At 56.6% G+C, this 19,752-nt stretch overlaps 6 protein-coding genes across 6 annotated transcripts in view; 3 read left to right on the top strand and 3 right to left on the bottom strand.

Moving 5' to 3' along the window:
- PTSG_12494 (uncharacterized protein) overlaps positions 1-2,822 on the bottom strand; it is a gene marked incomplete at both ends in the record, with an annotated part of 6,060 nt that extends 3,238 nt beyond the window's left edge. Inside the window, 4 exons of the mRNA XM_004992175.1 lie at positions 465-648; positions 789-1,394; positions 2,025-2,048; positions 2,470-2,822. Of these exons, the coding sequence (XP_004992232.1) occupies positions 465-648; positions 789-1,394; positions 2,025-2,048; positions 2,470-2,822 (1,167 nt within the window). The remainder of the gene's footprint in view (positions 1-464; positions 649-788; positions 1,395-2,024; positions 2,049-2,469) is intronic.
- A 908-nt stretch (positions 2,823-3,730) lies between these two features.
- PTSG_06832 (uncharacterized protein) lies at positions 3,731-6,639 on the top strand (the record flags this gene model as incomplete). The annotated part of the gene is made up of 4 exons (XM_004992174.1): positions 3,731-3,783; positions 3,998-4,078; positions 4,438-5,219; positions 5,387-6,639. 4 exons carry the CDS (start codon positions 3,731-3,733, stop codon positions 6,637-6,639), a joined length of 2,169 nt encoding a protein of 722 aa, XP_004992231.1.
- Positions 6,640-6,833: 194 nt separating this feature from the next.
- On the bottom strand, positions 6,834-13,165 carry PTSG_12493 (uncharacterized protein; the record flags this gene model as incomplete). The annotated part of the gene is made up of 14 exons (XM_004992173.1): positions 12,950-13,165; positions 12,714-12,799; positions 12,154-12,518; positions 11,931-12,052; positions 11,682-11,761; positions 11,291-11,478; positions 11,041-11,153; positions 10,764-10,870; positions 10,499-10,619; positions 10,088-10,316; positions 9,858-9,955; positions 9,232-9,540; positions 7,339-8,934; positions 6,834-7,061 (listed from the first exon to the last, which is right to left on the bottom strand). The coding sequence occupies exons 1-14, from the start codon at positions 13,148-13,150 to the stop codon at positions 6,834-6,836; spliced, it is 3,843 nt and encodes a 1,280-aa protein (XP_004992230.1). The 5' UTR covers positions 13,151-13,165.
- Positions 13,166-13,246: 81 nt separating this feature from the next.
- PTSG_12492 (uncharacterized protein) lies at positions 13,247-15,287 on the top strand (the record flags this gene model as incomplete). The annotated part of the gene is made up of 1 exon (XM_004992172.1): positions 13,247-15,287. The coding sequence occupies one exon, from the start codon at positions 13,247-13,249 to the stop codon at positions 15,191-15,193; it is 1,947 nt and encodes a 648-aa protein (XP_004992229.1). The 3' UTR covers positions 15,194-15,287.
- On the top strand, positions 15,277-16,491 carry PTSG_12491 (uncharacterized protein). Its single transcript, XM_004992171.1, has 2 exons — positions 15,277-15,637; positions 15,876-16,491. The coding sequence occupies exons 1-2, from the start codon at positions 15,304-15,306 to the stop codon at positions 16,394-16,396; spliced, it is 855 nt and encodes a 284-aa protein (XP_004992228.1). The 5' UTR covers positions 15,277-15,303; the 3' UTR covers positions 16,397-16,491.
- A 435-nt stretch (positions 16,492-16,926) lies between these two features.
- On the bottom strand, positions 16,927-19,746 carry PTSG_06827 (uncharacterized protein; the record flags this gene model as incomplete). Its single annotated transcript, XM_004992170.1, has 10 exons — positions 19,566-19,746; positions 19,313-19,427; positions 18,980-19,110; positions 18,731-18,820; positions 18,520-18,558; positions 18,339-18,387; positions 17,953-18,059; positions 17,645-17,780; positions 17,278-17,393; positions 16,927-17,016 (listed from the first exon to the last, which is right to left on the bottom strand). Exons 1-10 carry the CDS (start codon positions 19,671-19,673, stop codon positions 16,927-16,929), a joined length of 981 nt encoding a protein of 326 aa, XP_004992227.1. The 5' UTR covers positions 19,674-19,746.
- Between the last annotated feature and the right edge of the window lie 6 nt (positions 19,747-19,752).

Genomic DNA, 19,752 nt, shown 5'->3' with positions numbered 1-19,752 from the left:
GGTCCTTGGGTCTTGGGGGTCTGTCCTTGGGTCTTGGGAGTCTCATCTTGGTCGGTGGTGTCCTGGGGTCCTTGGGTCTTGGGGGTCTCATCTTGGTCGGCGGTGTCTTGGGTCTCTTGGGTCTTGGTGTCTTGGGGTCCTTGGGTCTTGGGGGTCTCATCTTGGTCGGTGGTGTCCTGGGGTCCTTGGGTCTTGGGGGTCTCATCTTGGTCGGCGGTGTCTTGGGTCTCTTGGGTCTTGGTGTCTTGGGGTCCTTGGGTCTTGGGGGTCTCATCTTGGTCGGTGGTGTCCTGGGGTCCTTGGATCTTGGGGGTCTCTAGGGTGATCTGGCACAGGTTCGGGCGCAGCGGTCCTGTCTTGAGGACCACCGTCGACGTCCTCCAGTCGATGTCAGGGTTCCAAGTCTGCAGCCATGGCATGCCGAGAAAGGCGTCGAAGCTGCCCAGCTGACACAGGGTGAACACCAGTCGCTCCTGGTGAGTCCCAATGCGCAAGGTCACTTCCTGCGTGTCGTCCTTGCTGACATGCCTGGTTCCATTGGCGAAGACAAACTCCACTGGGTACTGGCGTGGTTGAACGGCGATTCCATGGCGAAGGGCGTAGTCTCGGGACAGGACGTTCATTCTGCTTCCGGGGTCGATGAGGGTCCTAGCCGGCCGGCCGTCGATGGTTCCACGGAAGGTAAGGAGGCGTGCTTGTGATGTCACTGCATCCGTGGCTTGCAGCAACACCGCCTCCGTCTCGCCAGTAGGGCTGGCGGGCCCTACTGGCGCGTGCCGTTTCCCGACCGACGGTCGCTGGCGTTCAGCGGACAGTCGGCGGCGAGGTGGCCTTCGCGTCGGCAACGGAAGCAGGCGCCACGGCGCCGAAGCTCGTCGCGCTCTTGGTCAGTCAGTCGGCGGAGGGGGCGCTGGGCACGGATGGCGTCGATGTCCATGGCGCGGTCGTCGAACTTAGGTGGCTGCGTCGGGGGCGCTCCACGGCGGTAGGATGAGTTGGCCGTGGTGTAGTTGCGATCGTAGCGTGAGGCCAGCTGGTAGGCCTGCTCCAGAGTGTCGGGTCCGTGGAAGGAGACTTCCTGGCGGGTGCGCGGCCGCAGTCCGTGGATGAAAGCTTCAATGCGGTCCAGGCGTGACATGTCGTCGATCTGCACCATCAGCTGTCGGAACTTGAAGACGTAGTCCTGCACGTTGCCGTCTTGGCGCAGTCGACGAAGTTGGTCCCGCAGTTGGCGTTGCTCATCGATGGTCTTGAAACTCGCGCGGAGTTGCTCCTGAAGCTCATGCATGTTCGTCGGAGCTGGATCGAGGCTGCGGTACCAGGTGAGGGCGTGCCCTTGCAGGCAGGAGATGGCAAGTAGCAGGCGCTGGTCGTCGTCGTCGATGCGATGGTACCTGACGAAGGTTTCCAAGCAGAACAGGAAGTCGTCAGCTCGTTCGTCCGTTGCACCCGAGAAGGTCGGCGGTGGTGGCCCGCGTGGTCGACCGGTAGATCGCGTTGGTCCTTGTGGTCCCTGCTGAGACTCATGCACAGCGTGGTTAAGTTGTGCCGCTTGCGCCATGGTCTGTGTAAGCACACGCATGTGCTCAATCATCTCGTGCCACTGTTCCTCCATGTTGCTGCTTGTCCGTAGTACGTGTGTGTGTGTGACAATCGCTACCAAGTGTGACGGGACTGTGGTCGAGGTGTGTCGGTGGCTTGTTCTGTGTACTGATGCGAAGTAAACCAGGGAACAAAAGAACTGAACAAGGCACAGACAATCACGTGAGATAAGCGACAACAGGGTGCAGGGCAACACACACGTGCTAGCAGGCAACAAGAGGGGTGCTTGTGGTTAAGCAAGGGGGAAAACAAGAGACAAGGGCAACAGACGTAACACAGCATGCAGGCATGTGTCGTGCCGTCATCTTAGTTGATGACGGTACCGTGCCAAGGGCTCGGGATCGCCGCCGAGAGGCAAGCAGTTCCGAGGCACTGGGCACGGCGTGACACGACACAGGCAAACGCTACTATACGACACTCACGAGTTAAACATGACGTCAATCAGGCTAAACATGACATCAAACATTAGGAGAACAAAGAACATGCAAGGCAGTACGGTGCCGCGAAGGGCAAGGAAGGGAAAACAATGGGACACAGCGGGGCAAGGTGCAGGGAACGGGGAGACCGAGAGAGAGAGAGAGAGAGAGAGAGAGAGAGAGAGAGAGAGAGAGAGAGAGAGAGAGAGAGAGAGAGAGAGAGAGAGAGAGAGAGAGAGAGAGAGAGAGAGAGAGAGAGAGAGAGAGAGAGAGAGAGAGAGAGAGAGAGAGAGAGAGAGAGAGAGAGAGAGAGAGAGAGAGAGAGAGAGAGAGAGAGAGAGAGAGAGAGAGAGAGAGAGAGAGAGCGGCAGGGGGAGGCAGGCGAGCGACGTTACAGAGCTTGTGAAGCGAACCGAACGCCACACCAACTCGCGGGCAAGCCAGCACATACTTTTTCGTGGGAGGTGGACTGTCACCACTTGCATCATCGTCGTCGTCATCGTCACCGCTCGATGCGTTTGCCGTTGCACCTTGCAGCTTGATGATGAGCTTGTACAGCACGTGACCTTTTCCAAGGTTGTTCTTGACCACGTTCTGCAGTGGGCGCAGATCACTCTTGACGTCGAGCCACGACTCGTCATGGGAAGGTGGACAGAACGAATCCAGGGCGTGAATGAGGTCCTCGCCGTGCTTTTTGCCAGAGATGCCGCATGCTTTGGTCAGCTTCAACGCATCCTGCGGTGACAGGTTCCACATCCACAGCTCGTCCACGATGCTGGCTCTCAGCGAGTCTGCTTTGCTCATCTTCGTCTTTTGGCTTGTTTTGCTTGCAGGCAACTGATGCCGACTGGCGAGTGTGGTCGCGAATTTTCTTTCGTCCGCCAAAACGCAACAGCCACTCCAAGGAAAAAAGGGGAGAAGGAAGAAGGAAAAAAAGGAGACAGAGGAAGCAGACACACACACACACACACACACACACACACACACACACACACACACACACACACACACACACAACAACAACAACACACACACACACACTCCAACAACAACAACAACAACAACACACACGAGTACGATGGACTCACAAAGTCAAGATGGGCCGCTGGAGGACGACACGTTTCCTATCTGGTTTCAAAACGTGATCCAGTCCATCGAGAATGGATCCTGCGGAGATACAGTGAAGTGAGTTCTTCTTAGCTTCTTGTGCTGTCTTGCTTGGTGTAACCGCATGTTCAGATGTTCATGCTCACAATCGCACATGGTGCCTCCCGTTTTGCCCTCTTGCCTTATCTTGGATATGCATTCGGTGGTCTGCACAGCTCACAAGCAAATTTGTTTGGCTCATCATTGCTGTTTCTCTCTTCTTCTCTTACATCATGTAATTCATTGCCCAATGTGCATGCTGTGCTGGAAGCTTAATTGCTGCCGGACTGTCGCAAGAGACGTGCCAAGACCTTGCCACGGCTCTACTGAGAAACCCATCCCTTTTTCGGACTTTGAGGTGTGCTGTGTTTGCCGCTCAGGTGTTGGTACCTGACAACATCACCTTTGCAACCTTTTCATGTTTATGTCCAATTCTTTACAGAGCTGTACTGATGGTTCATCGCTAAGTTGTGCTTGTGTGTGATGGCCCTTGGCTGATCCTGTCAGTCCCCTAACATGCGGCTGTAACACTCAGTTTGAGTGGCAACACATTTGGACCTGACGGCATGAGAGCACTTGCACCAGCACTCGGGAAGCTTCAGCGTCTACAGTCCCTCAAGTATGTCACGTGCCTTGTGTACAGATGCGTTGTGTGTGTGTGTGGTGTGTGTGTGTGTGTGTGCTTGTTGTGCTTGTGTCGACGTGCGCACAGCATCATGTTTGCAACATGTTGATGCTTGCGTACATGTGCAAACGGTTCCTTGTTCGGCTGTGCTCATAGTTCTTGCCCAATCCCTGTCGCTACGCACGGCTGTGACCCTCGCCTTGGACAGCTTGCGTGGTAACATATTTGGATCTGACGGCATGAGACTGAGAGCACTTGTACCAGTACTTGGGCAGCTGCAGAACCTTCAGTCACTCAGGCACGTGTCTGTTGGTGTGAACTATGTACATGTCCCAGTGCAGCTGCACAAACACCTGTAGTCTCATTTCTTCTTGTGATTACAATGCCTGTCCATGACCACGTTGCGGTCTTCCTGTGTTGGGCACGAATTGCGTCTGCTGTGTGAAACAGACACACACACACACACTGCTGTCTTTCACTTGCGATAGTTTTGATAAACATGCAACCCGTGCTCTCTTGCGCGGCAACAACAGCCTTGACTCTTGCGGCATAACCGTCCTGACCACGGACTTCCTCCACACCGAACACATTCCCAACATCCGCTTCGGCTTCGATCCCATCGCCTACCCACCGCCCTCCATCGTCAAGGCTGGCCGATTTTCGGCACTGGATCGACAAGGACCTTGCGCAAGAGGATGGCTTCTTCGACAAGCACTTTCTCGACGCACGCGGCGTCACGGGCGAGGATTTCCTGACGCGTTCGAAGCAGGAGCTGAAGGACGACATCTTCTGCAGTGAGAGCCGAGGGCAGGCAGTGAAGCGTGTGCAGCGAAAGCTCGCGGATGTGCACCGGTTTCTGCTTGCCGAAGACGTGACGTTGCACTCATGTCGGAGGCGACCCTTTCAGCTGTTGCTCCAAATCCCACACGTGTGGACAGAGGGCGTTCACGTGGATGAGTGGCGCGTTTCAAAAACACACCATGAGGACGACCCCACAAGCACGACCAGATTCGACTTGTGGGATTTTGCTGGCCAGCTTGAGTTCTTCCCTGCCCACCAGCTCTTCATGGCCTCGCACATGGCCGTGTACATTCTGGTGTTCGATGCCTCCAAGGGTTTCAAGCATGCACATGCTCGCATTCACGTTTGGTTGGACCTGCTCAAGGCATGCCTTCCATACAACGGTGATGGTGCTGCAGATGCCATCCAAGTGCGGCTTGTCGCCACCAAGACCGATTGTGCGCGTGAGGATTTGGGCCTGCAGCATCTGCTGCAAACACTTCAGCGCCGTGTCGGCAAGCGGTTTGACCTTGGAAGCCGCTGCTTCGCCACGCGCTACGACGAGCCAGGTGGCGGAGATCTGACCGCGCTGGATGCAGAGCTGTGGGCACTGCGCAAGCAAGGGGTGCCGTACTTCCAAGTGCCAAGGCGTACATGGCGATCAAGGAGGGCGTGGAAAAGCTGGCGAAGTGTGAGGAGGTGAAGGGGTGGCCCGTTGTTTCAGCATCCAAGATTGCTGTCAAAGACAAGGACCGTGACCTGATTCTTGGCTTCCTCCACGATGCTGGCGTTTTGCGGCGTATCCCCTCTAATGAAGATGAGTGTGTGCTCAAACCAGTCACGTGGCTGAGCAAGCTGATGGCTTTCCTCTTGCACCCGCTTCATGGTCTGAGGATGACGTGCGCTGCGGATGATTCAAGCGACCGTACTTTCCTGCCTGGCGTTGAGGGTGCCGAAGCCGCAGGTGTGCTGTCATGCCGTGGTGTGTACGTTCCGGTTGAGCATGAGGAGGGTTTGCTTCCATTTCTGGCGTCCTTCGGTGTTTGCTTTCGCCTGGATGGCCAGCGATACACCTTCCCTGCTCTGCTGCCGCGCAAACGTGTGCATGGCAAGATCGTCGAGCGACTCAACGCTCGTGCCGATGCTCATGGCGCTGGCATTGCCGGACGTCGTCTGCAGTGCTTGGACGAGCTGCAGTTTCTGCCGCCAACGTGCTGGCCGGCCGTGGTGAAGGAATTGTTTGATGTTGTGAAGGAGCTGAATGGAGACCCGTTGCACTTGAGCAAGGGCATGTTTGTGGCAAAGATGAGCGACAACGGCTACCTGGCCACATGTGTGACGGATGTCAAGCACAGACGTGTGCTGGACGTCGTCGCGGTGGGCGCTGACTCATTTCTGCTTCATCTGGCCATGCTCGTGGTTGTAGACGCTCTGCACAAACAGTTTCCATCACTTCGACTCCAGAAGCGCTGCCTACTGATCGCCGGTGCCGATGATCACGAACGAGAACACCACGTGTTGCTGAAACGTGACGTCACAACACGGGCTGTTCACACGGCGGTGAAGTCGACAAGTGAGGCTTTGGAACGACTTACTGCTCCCGCAGGCGTAGCACCGGAACAGCATCAACTTTACGTTCGACGCTTGGAGCAGTCGAAGCTGGTATTCCGGGATGGAGACTCTGGCTCATTGAGGCTCGCGTACTTTCATGAGCACTGGCTCACGCTGCTGACCGACCCAGAGCTTGTGAAAGAGAAGAACATCCCGAAGGCGAAGCAGACAGCGAAGATGCTGGCGGACATTGAGCACGAGATCCGCCACCTGAATGATGCGGAAATGAGCAGCCTTGCCACCAGCTGTGAGATGCCAGATACCCGCAGGCTGGATGGACCAGGCCTCATCCATTGGCTGAAATCAAACTGCCCACAAGGCAGCAACCTGCCGTACCTTTCACCCGACAGCGACCTGGAGCCGCTGCGAGCAGCAGCTGAGGGCACCCTTGGTGAACGGCACAATATTTGTGTCAACACGCGCGAATGGCAGCGGTCATTTCATGAGGAAAACGCCTGACCACTGTGTGTGTGACGCTGTTGTTGCTTTGAGTATTGTTCAATTTCGTGCTTCACTTCTCCGTCGTAGTTCTCATTCATTCTGTCCTCCTGCGTTCAATACCATTCGCGTCGACTCTCTCGTTCTGCTTCATCCTCATCAATACATCCGTTTCGATCCCTTGACCATTGTACAACCGTCCACAAAAGCAAAGATCAACACAACGTCACGCTCTTTCCGACCCCAAAGCAGCACCATGAAGAGTATCCCCACTCCCACGTCACTTCTCTTGCCTCCATATGTTCATCCAGCAACTGCTTCATCTCTGTCGCGTCGAGAATAAAAGGAACTTCCAGTTGCAGTCGTTGGCACTTTCGCTGCGGTGACGCAACAGGGTGCGCAGCCTCTTGTTGATTGATCTTGCATTCCTGCAAGATGAGATGCTGCACGTGTGCATGTACAACAGTCGTGTAAATCGTTCAGCTGCTGCAGTGACGCTGTACACAAGTGAAATGCCGACCTGATGATGCGGGCTACAACGCATTCACTTCCGCTTCGCTGGTGTGTCGACACAAAATGTGTTTGGAAACCGAAGTCACAACACAACACATTGCTAACAACGTTCCATTTATTTTCCTCGTCACGACATCACAATCACACAATCACACACTACATGCCACCGTTTCACTCACACAACCTTGTTATGTCGCACCGCATGACCATGTCATCCCGAGTGCCAAGAAACATGCTGTCTTCAACACACGAGGGCGTGCCAAACACATGGCTGCCAAACTGGCACACAGAACGGCTGCAACCTCGCTTGCCATCCCTTTGGCCCAGCTCCTCCTCAAACAGCGGCAGCAAGAACAAGTGCCCGTCTGTCGTCACGACGGCAACTTGGGCCACATCATGAACATCATCATCATCTCCACTGGGATAAACGATCGTGGCGTTGGCGGTGATGCTGTGTTCGCCAACAGCACGTCGCCACAGCACATCCCCGTGGCCACTGAGTGCAATGACTGCCCCGGCTTTGGTGCACACGATGATGAGCCACTGGCCGGTGGTGGTCACGGCACTCGCGCGACAATTGCCGTGTTCGTCTCTGTCTCTTGAGGGCACGGGTGCTGGTGCTGTGGATGTGTCTGGGTCTTCACGGGAAGATGAAGATGAGCGCAGCGGCATAACAACAGCGGCGAGGGGCGCGGCAAAGACGTCTGCGTCCGCATTGAAGCGCCACAGCAACTGTCCTTGCACTGCGTGCATGCACATCACCACCCCGTTCACCAGGCAGATGAGCACACGCGGCGGGCTGCTTCCCGCGTGTGCCAGCGCAACCGGCGCAGCGAATATGGGGTGGGTGGCCTTGTGTCTCCAAAGCAGGTGCTCCAGCATCGTGCAAGTACTGCCATCTCCGCCAGTTCCAGGTTTCCCATCGCCCTCGTAGTCATACTGAAAGCACGTCACGTGACCCCGCAGCGATGCTGTGATGCACAGTGCCATTGTCCCTCGACTGCTGCTGGTACTGGTGCTGCTGCTGGTGACAGGGGAAGACCCGTGTCGTGGACTGCTTGTTTGTTTGCGCAATATGGCTGCTACTCCTTCTTCGACGACGGCTGTGTCCATGTGAGTGCGTTCATAATCCCTCTCCCCCTCCTCGCCCGGTGCTTGCAAGCATCTGAGCAAGCACGGCGGGGCGGCGAGGGGGCCACCTTGAGTGGTTGGCGCTGGATGGCGGCATGCAAAGCACGTGCGGCGGTTGGGATCAAGTGCATACAGGCGCCCGTCATAGCACGCGACGAAGAAGAGGCGGGACCCCAGATCGTAGCGGATGGGCGATCGAACTGCATCAGGGAGCGCCGTGGAAAACCAGCGCTCGCCCGTGACGCCGCCATAGACGCGCACCTCGCCAGTGTAGCAGCCCACCGCCACGAACCGCCCGCATGAGGAAATGCACGCCGCGGATTCAATGCGCCCGTCAAAGGTGTCCTTCCACAGCACGGCACCGGACGCTGCGTCCAGGCACGCGAAGATGCCGGCGTGGCTGCCAATGTACACGCGGCGCTGCGGATGTGTGCCCGTCTCATCGTCATCGCACACGTGCAGGGTTGGGCTTGCATCCACACACGCACCCATGTCCTGCGTCCACCGCACGTGGCACGAACAAGCAGCTGGCGACGTGGCCGGGCCAGCGACGGTGTCAGCCGCGGTGTGGGTCTGTGTCTGGGTGGGTGTAGGAGGGTGCCTGGATCTGGTTCTCACCACAGTCACGTTCTCGCAGGCCCAAACGCCTTGATTTGCTGTGTTGTGGGCGCCCTGGTTGTCATCATCATGTGTGGTGGGTGCAGTGCGAGCGTGCCACACGCGGGATATGACACGTCCAGGCGGCAGTGACGGTGGGAGCGGTGACAACACCACTGACGCTGCTGGTGTTGTGTCTGTTGGTGTGCTGTCTGTTGGTGCCGTGTGTTTTGATGTGGTATTGTTGAGTGCAGTCGCACGACCTCGTTGCATCTTGGCTTGCTTGGGTGGTGGTGGTGAATCCAACACCGATGCTGCCTCGCTTCGTTGTTGTTGCTGTTGTTGGCGCTTGATGTTGGAGGATGCAGCCACTTGGTCAGCACTCCGCGTCACATCCGATCGACTGCCAGCACCGCGGTGGTCAGCAGGCGTCGCCATGGCAAGCAGTTTGTGGGCGCACGCGTCCAGCGTGTCGTTCATGAGGGAGTGCAGCATGGCCGCGTACACAACACCGGGCACGGCCTCCAGTTGTCTGCACACATCTGCAGCCGCGAGCGAGTCTCCACCAGCGCTTGCAAACGACACTGCACCCCAGCCGGCCACCAGTGGTGATGGGACGCACACGCCCGCTGCTTCCATCGCACACTGCAACACCTCCTTCGCTCGCAATAGCGTCCACGACTGCAATGTGTGTGTATGTGTGAGAGTGTATGTGTGTGTGTGGTGAGTGAGATTATGTGCACGACATGATCAGCACCCTTGCTCTATCAAGACACCAAAGCACCCTTGTTTGACTCACATGATGGGCAGCTGCGTGCTTGTGTGTAGCCATGTTCTTCTCCACGAGCGATGCGTAGTGGCGCTGACACAGCTGGAATCCACAAGCAGCACGCGTGCATGTGAGACTTGCGAGAGATGGCCGTAATCTCTGCAATCGACAGTCCCACACGTGAGGTCATCATGGATAAATATGAAGGAGAAACGCGTCATCATTGCACCTTGCCGTGGGAGGTGGTTGTCAGCGTTGGTGTTGTTACAATGGCATCAACATCGACACCAAAAATCTCTCGCAAGCGGCGGTTGAGCGCAGACAGGGCTGTTCGTGTGTGTGTGCGAGCGTGAAGGGGGAGATGGATGAGAAGCAGCTGGGCGATGAAATGGAAACAACGACGTATGTTAGTTTGGCGCAGATACACAAACACACACGCACACACACACACGCACACACCTGCGCCTGTGACGACGTGTTCGTTCGGTGCCGCTGTTGCTGTCGCTGTCGCTGCTGCTGTGTGCGGTGTTTCAGTGTCGGTGGCACAGACACCAACAAGCCGATGCCTGCAAGCAACGCTGCCTGCAGTCTGGTAACGGAGGCAGGCGGCATGGCGCGTGTTGGGCCAGTGCACCTTCAGCCATCGCGCTACCGCGTCCAGCCACACCCGCTTCCCTCGCACTTTCACCTGGCGTGCAGGAACGTGTTCATGTGCACAGATGCGTGTGCGTGTGTGTGTGTGAGTCATCATGTGCACAGGCGTGTGCGTGTGCGTGTGTGTGAGTCATGTGCATGGCACAAACAGTCACACTTCACGTCCAGATCTTCAGCCACCAACCGTAACACCCCTCATCCCCACTCCTCGCTGACCATATCATCGCTGCGGCCCAAGATTTGGAAGAACGGTCCGGTTGTCCTCGCAGCGGCGAGGAGGCGGCGCAGCAGCTCGGCATCAGCGACACGCGCGCACACGTCGCCCGTCGACCACAACCTGCAATGCAACCGTACGCACGTGTGTGTGTGCATGTGTGAATGTGTGTGCGAACAACGGGTTGGAGAAGGGATATGCACAGAAGGTAGCGTGTGGGGTGGCTAGGGGTCGTACATTGCATACTTGAGTATGTGTGCAGTGTACCCGTGATGCGTTGATGGTGGTGTGTTGTTGTTGTTGTTGTTGTTGTTATCACTGACGAGACAGCTGCGGTATTCACCGCCGACAAACAGGACGCCCTTATCGTTCAACTGGAAGCACACACAATCACATGTGGACAACAGATGTGCTCAAGTCAACTCTGAAAGTGCGTGGCGTGGGGAGAGCGCGGATTCATGCACTTGCAAGGACACAATCACACACACACACACACACACACACACACACACACACACACACACACACACACACACACACGCACCTGTGCTGTGACGCTGGGGAGAGGAAAACCGATTGGCAGGGCCGTGTTGATAGCAATGCACCTCTCAACAACAGGTCTGGTCACAGGGCATAACAACTGCCACACCGCACGCTCTGTACGTGTCGTATGTGTGTGTGTGTTGAACGTAATGTAAGCCCGTGTTAGAACACGTATCATGCGATGTTCATACACAGGCACAAATACACACAACACACACACACACAACGCACACACACACACATGCGCACACCTGTGATGCCGTAGATGTTCCAGAGACGACAGCGGTGCGACCAGTTCCAGGCCGGGAGGAGCGCGGTGGGCGATGGGAACATTTCTCCACCAACAAAGAGATGGCGCAGATGACAAGAAGAAGGTGGAAATGCACTCGTGCCCTCGCCGACAGCTGGCGCTGCTGGTGTGGATTGCGATTGCAACAGCCTGCACGAAATGGGGAATGACGATAATGTGGATCATGTGATCGTGTGCGTGTGGCTGTGTGAGGGATGAATTGCACAGTGTGGTGGATGTGTGGAAGCCTGGGTAGCTGGTGCCATGTGACATTTGTTTGCCTGTTGCGATGGCACGTGTCAGTTGGTCAACGAGCACATGCACAGTGTTGTCCAGCATCGATTGGAACTGACTCTGTGAAGACGGTGGTGACCATACACGCGTATGTGACGCGCAGAGCAGTGAATGCCTCCAGCAGCAAGTCACCGGCCATCTGAAGACGTGAAGTGCGGGCGACGCTGTTCTGCTTTGAGCGCAAGACTGTTGCACACACACGCACAGACACACACACAGACACACAGACACACAGACACACACACACACACACTCACTCACTCACGTCAGCACATTGTGCAGGGCTGCGCGTCTCGCTGCCGACTCACGGGGATGGAGGGGTGGAGGAGGACGAGGGAGGCGCCGGTGCGGAGCGCAAGGAAGACGTCCAGCACGTGGGGGTCAAACGTGGGCGGTGACATGACAGCAACGACATCGTCCGAGCTCAGTTCTGGCCATGGCAAGCATTTGGTGCGTGTGATTGCAATGAAAACACAGTAATGGAGCCAGCAAAAGATGTTGTCAGATACACACAAATACACATGTGCTCACCAGCGTATTGTTGAATGTCGTTTATGACTGTGGCGATGGTGGTGTATGTTCCAGAGACAATCTTTGGAGCGCCGCTTGTGCCTGATGTGGGCACCCGATATAAATACGGCTCAGGCTGGTGTTGAGTTGGCTCGGACCGAGCTGGGCGGTAGAGGTGCAATATTGCGGTGATGCTGGACACGTGTTGTTGAGAAGGCGAAGACGGCTGTGGCATGTCTGCACGCTGTGGGGTTGCCTCCTCCGCCACCAGCGTCACTGTTCCCAACAAGTCATCTCGATGACTCGGGGCATCGGTCACGTACACGGCCGTGTCACATGCTTCACCCTGCTTTGCTGCGCTGAACGTGCACCCAGCTTCTTGACACCTTTTTGGGTGGGTTGGACGACACAAGCCACACGTGAGTGATGCGGCTGTGGAAGCTGATCGTGGAAGCCGGTTCTGATAGTCGGTGATGAATGCTCCTTTTCCTTACACGCACCCACGAAAGCAGGCACAAACACACGCACAAAGCCACACAAGTGCACACACACGCTGTATTGGCTTGGGGAGTTGAACTCACGCAGCGAGGAGAATTGGAGCACACCAGTATGGTGTGGCGTGCGAGCACACAACGGACCCAGCCACTTGATTCAGAAGTGCAGCGACCTGAAACACAGTTGGAACATGAGTGTACGTACATTCATGAGGTTGAGGTTGCAGCAAGTATGCACGCAACTTCTTGACACACAAACACGCACACACACACATGCACACACATACACACGCACACACACACATGCACACGCTTGTTCGCACCTCAGCGATGGCTGTGGCGACTGCCGAAGGTGGTATGCAGTAGTACTGCAACACCCTTTCAACCGCACTCACGGATGTACTCAAGGATGCATGCACGGGTGCTTCGGGGCTGACATCAGTCGTTGCATCCTCAACGTCAACACGACGACCACCCCGCTCCACAACCCACAAGCACGACTCAAGATTGACTGAGCTGGTCATCACGTTCCGCCGTCATGCTGAAATCTGTATGATAATGTCCACAAATCTTCCACAATCGCACCAAACCAAAACAGCCAACGAAAGACAGTAAGTTCGATGGCTGAGCGGGTTGTGGCTGAGGTGGTGGCTCGGCTGGCAGACGCCCTTGCAAGCAGTGAAGGGTCGGTGGCAGCAGCTGACGATGAGGGCGAGGTGCCACTGGTCAACATCCACGCAGGAGACGAGCGAGCAAGGAGGGAGCAGGCTCGCCAGCGGGTGCTGGGCATGCTTGGCGAGGACTTTGCCAGTCGCGTATCGGCCATCGTTCAAGAACAGCAGCAGCAGCAACAACAACAACTGACACAGTTGGTGCAGCAGGAGCAAGAAGGCTTGCAGCAGGACACTGGGCTTCCCACAAAGCGTGCGAAGCGGGAGTCACTGAGGAAGCGGTACGTTGTGGCACAGACGACGCTTACATCTGCGCTGGAGCTGTTACAGCCGCTGTCGGACAGTTCCGAGCAGGGTGCTGTCACATACTCCACTTCGAGTCCCTCCAAGTCAGCATCTCGGCCACCTGCGAGTGTATCATCACAGCAACCCTCACACCGAAAGCAGCAAGCACCGCAACAGCAAGGTCAACAGCAACAGCAACAATCCCAACATCAGCAAGAGCAGCCCCAACAGCAACAACGGCGACAACAAGCACCGCTGGCGTTGAATAGTGTGGAGGTACATGCTTCCAGTCTGGGACACGTGGGATACCTGCCAACGCACGATGTGTACCTGATGCCGCGGACGATGGTGGAGCAGTTCCACCCGGACCTGTTGCGGCGGCGCCTCGTTTTCAGCGCAGACCAGCAGCTGGGCGAGCTTGCACCGGCCACCCCGCTTGGCCCGATTGTATCGTGGCGGGCCATCTCACAAGTGGAGCGGCGCATTGCGCAGCAGGCGGACATCCCAGCACAGGTGGAGGCGGTGAAGGCGGCGATGCTCAAAGCGTTTGGCAAGCCCTCGGACAACCAGCAGCCCGCATACGAGCCTGCGGAGGTGCGCAAGCTGTGCGGCAGCGTCACGGCACCGAACCTCTTTGACACCGTTGTGGGGTGGATGACCCCACCAGCAGCGGCAACGCCGGTGGCGGGCCAGCACGGCAGCAGACGTGGCGGGGGTGCAGCTGTTTCGTCTGAGAGCGTGCGGGAGCGGCGGGAGCACATGGCTGTCGGTGTGCTGTATGCGCTTGTGCACGGCATGTCGCAAAAGTGCGGGTGGTATGCCCGCGACCTTGCGCAACTTGAGTCGCTGAGCGACTCTCGAAAGGCGGCGGTGATGAACACGCGCGTGGGCCTCTCGCGAGCCACGCTGGCCAACTACAAGCGCGTCCAAAAGCAGCAGCAGCAGCAAGAGCAGCAGCAGCAAGAGCAGGAGGAAGTGGTTGAAGTGGATGTGACAGCGGCGTGCGCGCGTACGCGAGAAGGCGCGGTGTCGGGCGACAGGGGGCGTTGTGCGACTGGCAGTGACGTACGAGTGCAACGGACACGTGTTTATAACGGCGATCACAACGATGATGATGATGGTGATGGTGATGATGATGATGATGATGATAGTGATGATGATAACGCAGGTGAGGAAAGACAGCAGCGAGCGTCGTCTGCAGGACAGGCTGCTGGCGGCATGAGGGAGACGAGTGGTACCAGTGTTGGTGTTGGCGTTGATGCCCGTGATGTGGACATCGGCACTACAGGTACACAGCAGCGAGCGCAGCAGCAGCAGCAGCAGCAGCAGCAGCAGCAGCAGCAGCAGGCGCCACGTGATCGCACACCATCTGCGTCCTCGTCTTTGTCGGCATCCGGCAAACCCACACCCCAATCTCAGCGACACAGGGACGAGCAGCCCCGACGCCAACGACGATCGCACGTGGACTGGCAGGCCGGCTCGCAGGACCCACTGCAGCAGCTCATGGCCCTCCAGCGCGCACAGCAGCGCCTGCACGCCCTCGCACAGAAGCGCCCTGCGGCCGGAAACAGTGGCGGCGGTGGTCGAGGGCAGGAGGAGGGTGGTGGGTGATTGTGATGGGTGATCGAGGTGATGGTGGAGTGGCTGCTGGAAGCTTTGGCGACTTGTCTTTTCGTAACCGACACCATAAAAGTCAGTAACGGAACGCACAGCAGAACTTGATGATGATGAGGTTGGCTGGGTTGCGGCCAACGACACTTGCCGCTGCCGCTGCCGCCGCCGCTGCTACCACTGCTGCTGCTGCTTCGCGAGTTGCCTGTTATCGCGCTGCAAGCAGTGCATCAGGCTCATCGAACACTACAGGTCAAGCAGCACGTGCAACAGATGCAGCATCAGCGACGACGGCGGCCAGTTCGAGGGTGAACCGCAGTTCCTTGAACTACACGCAAGGGCAGACGGTGAAAGGCCGACGCGAGTACTTCTACTACATTGATCACAACGGCTTTCTCTTCCTTGACGACAGCATGATGAAGAACTTTACATCCTGCCTCAAAGGTGAGCCATACGCGTGCATATGCGTGTATGTGTGTGTATGCGTGTGTGTGTGCATTCCTGGTGCGTGCGAACGGGGTGCAGGGGGAAGCGTGCAATGTTGCTTGTATATTGTTACACTCGTTGGTTGTGCCTCTTGACCATCCTTGATTCACACACACACACACACACACACACACACACACACACACACACACACACACACACACACACACGCACGCATGCACACACACTATCGCAGACAAGCCATTCCTGGACTTCTTCTTCAAACGGGTGGAACCCAATACGACTGGGCGGTATGAGGAGGAGTTTCCTTTCTTATCACGGTGTGGCCGAGAGTTCAACTTTCTGCGCTGCGACGACACGCCGCTGGTGTACCACACGTTGCTGCCGCCGCATGGCTCCCTCGTCTCTGATAAGGACCAGTTGGACCAGTACATCAAGAGCGCCGAGCAAGGCGACGCCAACCCTGGTTCCTCTGAAACAGCCACGGGCACTGGCCAGGCGAGCGACGAGCCCTGGGAACTCGTGTACGCTGGCAACCTGCGGCGGCCTTTCGAACCAGACAAGCTGTGCATGACAGAGACGGCGCGCTTGTATCACCCATCGCCGGACGGCAAGGAGCTGTATCTCGTGGCATCACCGCTGGCCATCAAGCTCAGCCGGCGCATGGTGTTTGGGTCTGACGCCACCCTCTTTTCTTGGCAGGGCAACACCTACAACATTGACATCCGCATCCCGGAGGCAGATGAGCGCGAATAGAGCCAGCATACGTGCGTGTGTGTGTGTGTGTGTGTGTTTATGTGTGTGTGGATGCCAGTGTGTGTGTTATGTGTGTGTGTGGATGCCAGTGTGTGTGTTATGTGTGTGTGTGGATGCCAGTGTGTGTGTGTGTGTGTGTGTTTATGTGTGTGCGCGCTCTCTCTTCGCTGCTCGCTGTTTGTGCTGGGTGACGCCATTTGTTTGGGTCCACTTGTTGTTACCCTATGTGTCTGCTGGATGTGATTGGTATCTTTATTTTGACACTGTCGTTGTATGAAGCACAACCATCGACACGATTCGTTACACCACGCTTAAACAAGACCACAAGAAGCGACAGTTCGGCTAGGGGGAGGGGGAAGGCGAGAAGCGTAAGCACAGATGAGCAGCAAGGAAGAGCTCACGGAATTCACAGGACGCAGCTGCTTCCTCTTGTGTGCAAGTGAGTGCCAGTTCGTTCTTCTGTGCCAAACAGGGGTAACAGAGGCACAAGATATGACGTGAAGCAATGCTGCAATGGCTTGGATGGCGGGTCAGACTTCCAGGTCGAATGCAAACACCCTCTGTACCATCTGCACATGTGCGCGGCACGCCGCCTGCAGGGTGTTCTTCAGCTCCACAGCCTGCGAGAGGTCCCGTGTGGGTGAAGTGGTGATGTGGAAGTGGGTGGGGGGTGACGGAAGTAAGGTGAGAGGGGAGGTGATGTGATTTGAGAGGGGCGCATGAGCACTACAATCTCCACAAGCTATCACAGCACAACAGCGCGTTCACGCTCTCACCACTGAAGCACACGGACCACACTCCTCCTCCTCCTCCTCCACCACCTCCTCCTCCACTACTCTTGAGCACTGCATTTTCAGTGTTTCAGTGGTGCTTCCACCCACGTGCTTGGCCTTGCGGCACTTGATGACGTGACAGCCGTATGTTGCACACGGCATCTCCGCATGTGCGTCATCACTGGCGCCGTGGTTGCTGTTCCCGCCCTCAATCGATCGCGCAACTGCGACGACATGAAGAGAATAGAGGTGGAGGATGTGCGAACAAAAAGTGAATGAAGGGAGTGGGCGCTATTTGTTGGTTTGCTTGTGATTGAGACAGTGCGCGCCGCGCACCGAGTGTGTACGCGCGAATGCTCACACCCAGTCCGCTGCAAGCTCTTCATCTCTTCCGTCTCTTCCGTCTCTTCCGTCTCTTCCGTCTGTTCTTCTCTTGTGCGTTGTGTTGTGCTGGGTGGTGGTGGTGGTGACGCACCGATGACGACGCTCTTCCTGCCGAGGAGCCAGACGTTTGAAATGTCGTGGATGGTGATGGCTCCACCATAGGCCAGGGAGGACCGTGTCATGAGAGGCGCCGTCGCTGTGGCGTCGCTCTTCCGGCGCGTGTGCATCTTGGTGTATCATGCCGCGTGTGTCAACCAGGACGAGAAGGGGAGCGATGAGCACCGCTATGGCGAAAGGACAAAGGAACCAAAACGCACACCGCTGCGACGCGACCACAATCCTTGCTGCGTGTCGCTCTCTCTCTCTCTCTTTTTCTGACTGCCTGACTGTCTGCCATACCAGTTCGAGGGCCAGGTCCGAGAGGGAGATGGCGACCTCCTGCGCTTTCGTCTCCGGGAACGCGACCAGCGCTCCCACGGCGGCATCCACAGTCGGCCCACGTCGATCTTGGGGGGAAGAAAAGAAGAAAGGGGGACGGGGCAATCATGGCGGTGCACACGTGAGTGGGAGGTAGTGTAAGATGCGGTGAAGTGCTTACAGGGAGACAGAAGCAGGGGGTGGGTTGCTTGCGCAGTTACAACAAGGAGGCAAGATGTCTTGTTTGTGCAGGTTTTCGCTCTGCACTCTTGCAGATGGCGACAAAGTACAAGAGCAGCAACAATGCAACGACACGTTGTGGTTTTGTAAACACGAGCGCTACGCTTGGTTTTAGCATCTTTTCATACCTTCAAGATCAATGCACCCTAGGTGGTATGCCTTGCCGAGCTGTTTGGACTGTGGAAGGTCAAGCAATGGAGACGTGATGTATGAGAAATGAGTGCATTGGTTTTGCCTGCAAGCACGCACGCACACGCTTGCATGCGCACACGCTTGCATGCGCACACGTTTGTATGCGCACACTCATACCTGTTCGCGCGAGCACATTTCCAAGCGACGAATCACCTCCTACAGCACATGGCAACACCATGCAACGTGAGATCTTGAGATGGCTTCACTCCAACGCGTGTAATACACAGAGTGGAGGAGCATCGTGCACACAATCAAGCACACACACACACGGAGCAGTCAAATACACACACCACACACACACACACCACACACACACGCACGCAGTCACCTTGCGAAGGAGGTTGCCCGCATCGTGGCTCTTGTATCCATAGGGGTCATACACACCGACAACCTCCAGCGTGTCATGGGCCTGCTTCATCTGCGTATGCATGTGTGCACACAACGGTGGAACAGAGAGCTGGGGAGTGAGTAGAATGACATGAGACACCAAGAAGCGCATGTTTGCCACCATTGCAGGCATGTATGCACGGTGCACACGTCGCCCTTCGCTCCTGCTTGTTGGCAGGTGCGCACTCACAATGCGGCCGCAGTCGGGCATGCAGGCGTCGGAGACGTCTACGCCGTTGAGGGAGAGAAGCCGAACACCGGCACACAGCTTCCCGCTTTCAGCTGCCGGCGACTTTGCCTCCACCCCTTTCACATACACGCCTGAAGTCGTGTGGAAATTGGAGAGATTGAAGCGTCACATGGCAGTGATTGCTGAGGTCGCATCTCAACACACATTGACAGACACATAGACAGAGAGAAAGGAATGCACCATGCAGATAGACACAGCCTCACACACACACACACACACACACACACACACACACACACACACACACACACACACACACACACACACACGAACCGAGGTTGAAGGCAGTTGGATGAACTTCATCAGCAGGTCCACTGAGAGAGAGCCCGAACGTGACTTGCCGCTGCAGCACCACGCGCACCTGCTCCCTGGGCTCCAATCGCTTCACCTGTCAACAAGCAGAACCAAGGGGGAGAAACAACTCAATACACACACACACCGTTTCAAACGCCAGCACACACACTCTCACACCACCAGCATCTGAGCCCCCCTCCTTTCTCCACCCCCACCACCATTCCTTCCTCACCGGGGCTTGTATACTGGAGGAGGAGAGGAAGCGACGAGGTGATGGAGGCGGGCAGGCTGCCACGGAGGCCAGCACCACCCCATCATCATCCAGCACGTCCAAGTTCATCGTCGCTGTGCTTCGTTGAACAAGCTGTTTGGTGCTTGTGACTTGTGGCTTGTGGCTTGGCTTGAGGGAGGACAGCGAA

Source organism: Salpingoeca rosetta (assembly GCF_000188695.1).
Source record: "Salpingoeca rosetta unplaced genomic scaffold supercont1.17, whole genome shotgun sequence".
NCBI lineage: Eukaryota > Choanoflagellata > Craspedida > Salpingoecidae > Salpingoeca > Salpingoeca rosetta.
This window is presented reverse-complemented; position numbering and strand designations above follow the sequence as displayed.

Excerpts from the sequence above, each read along its gene's own strand:
- PTSG_12491 (XM_004992171.1), top strand. The coding sequence starts at position 15,304 with ATGATGATGAGGTTGGCTGGGTTGCGGCCAACGACACTTGCCGCTGCC. Across the intron at positions 15,638-15,875 it reads CTTTACATCCTGCCTCAAAG|ACAAGCCATTCCTGGACTTC; the intron begins GTGAGCCATACG and ends ACACTATCGCAG.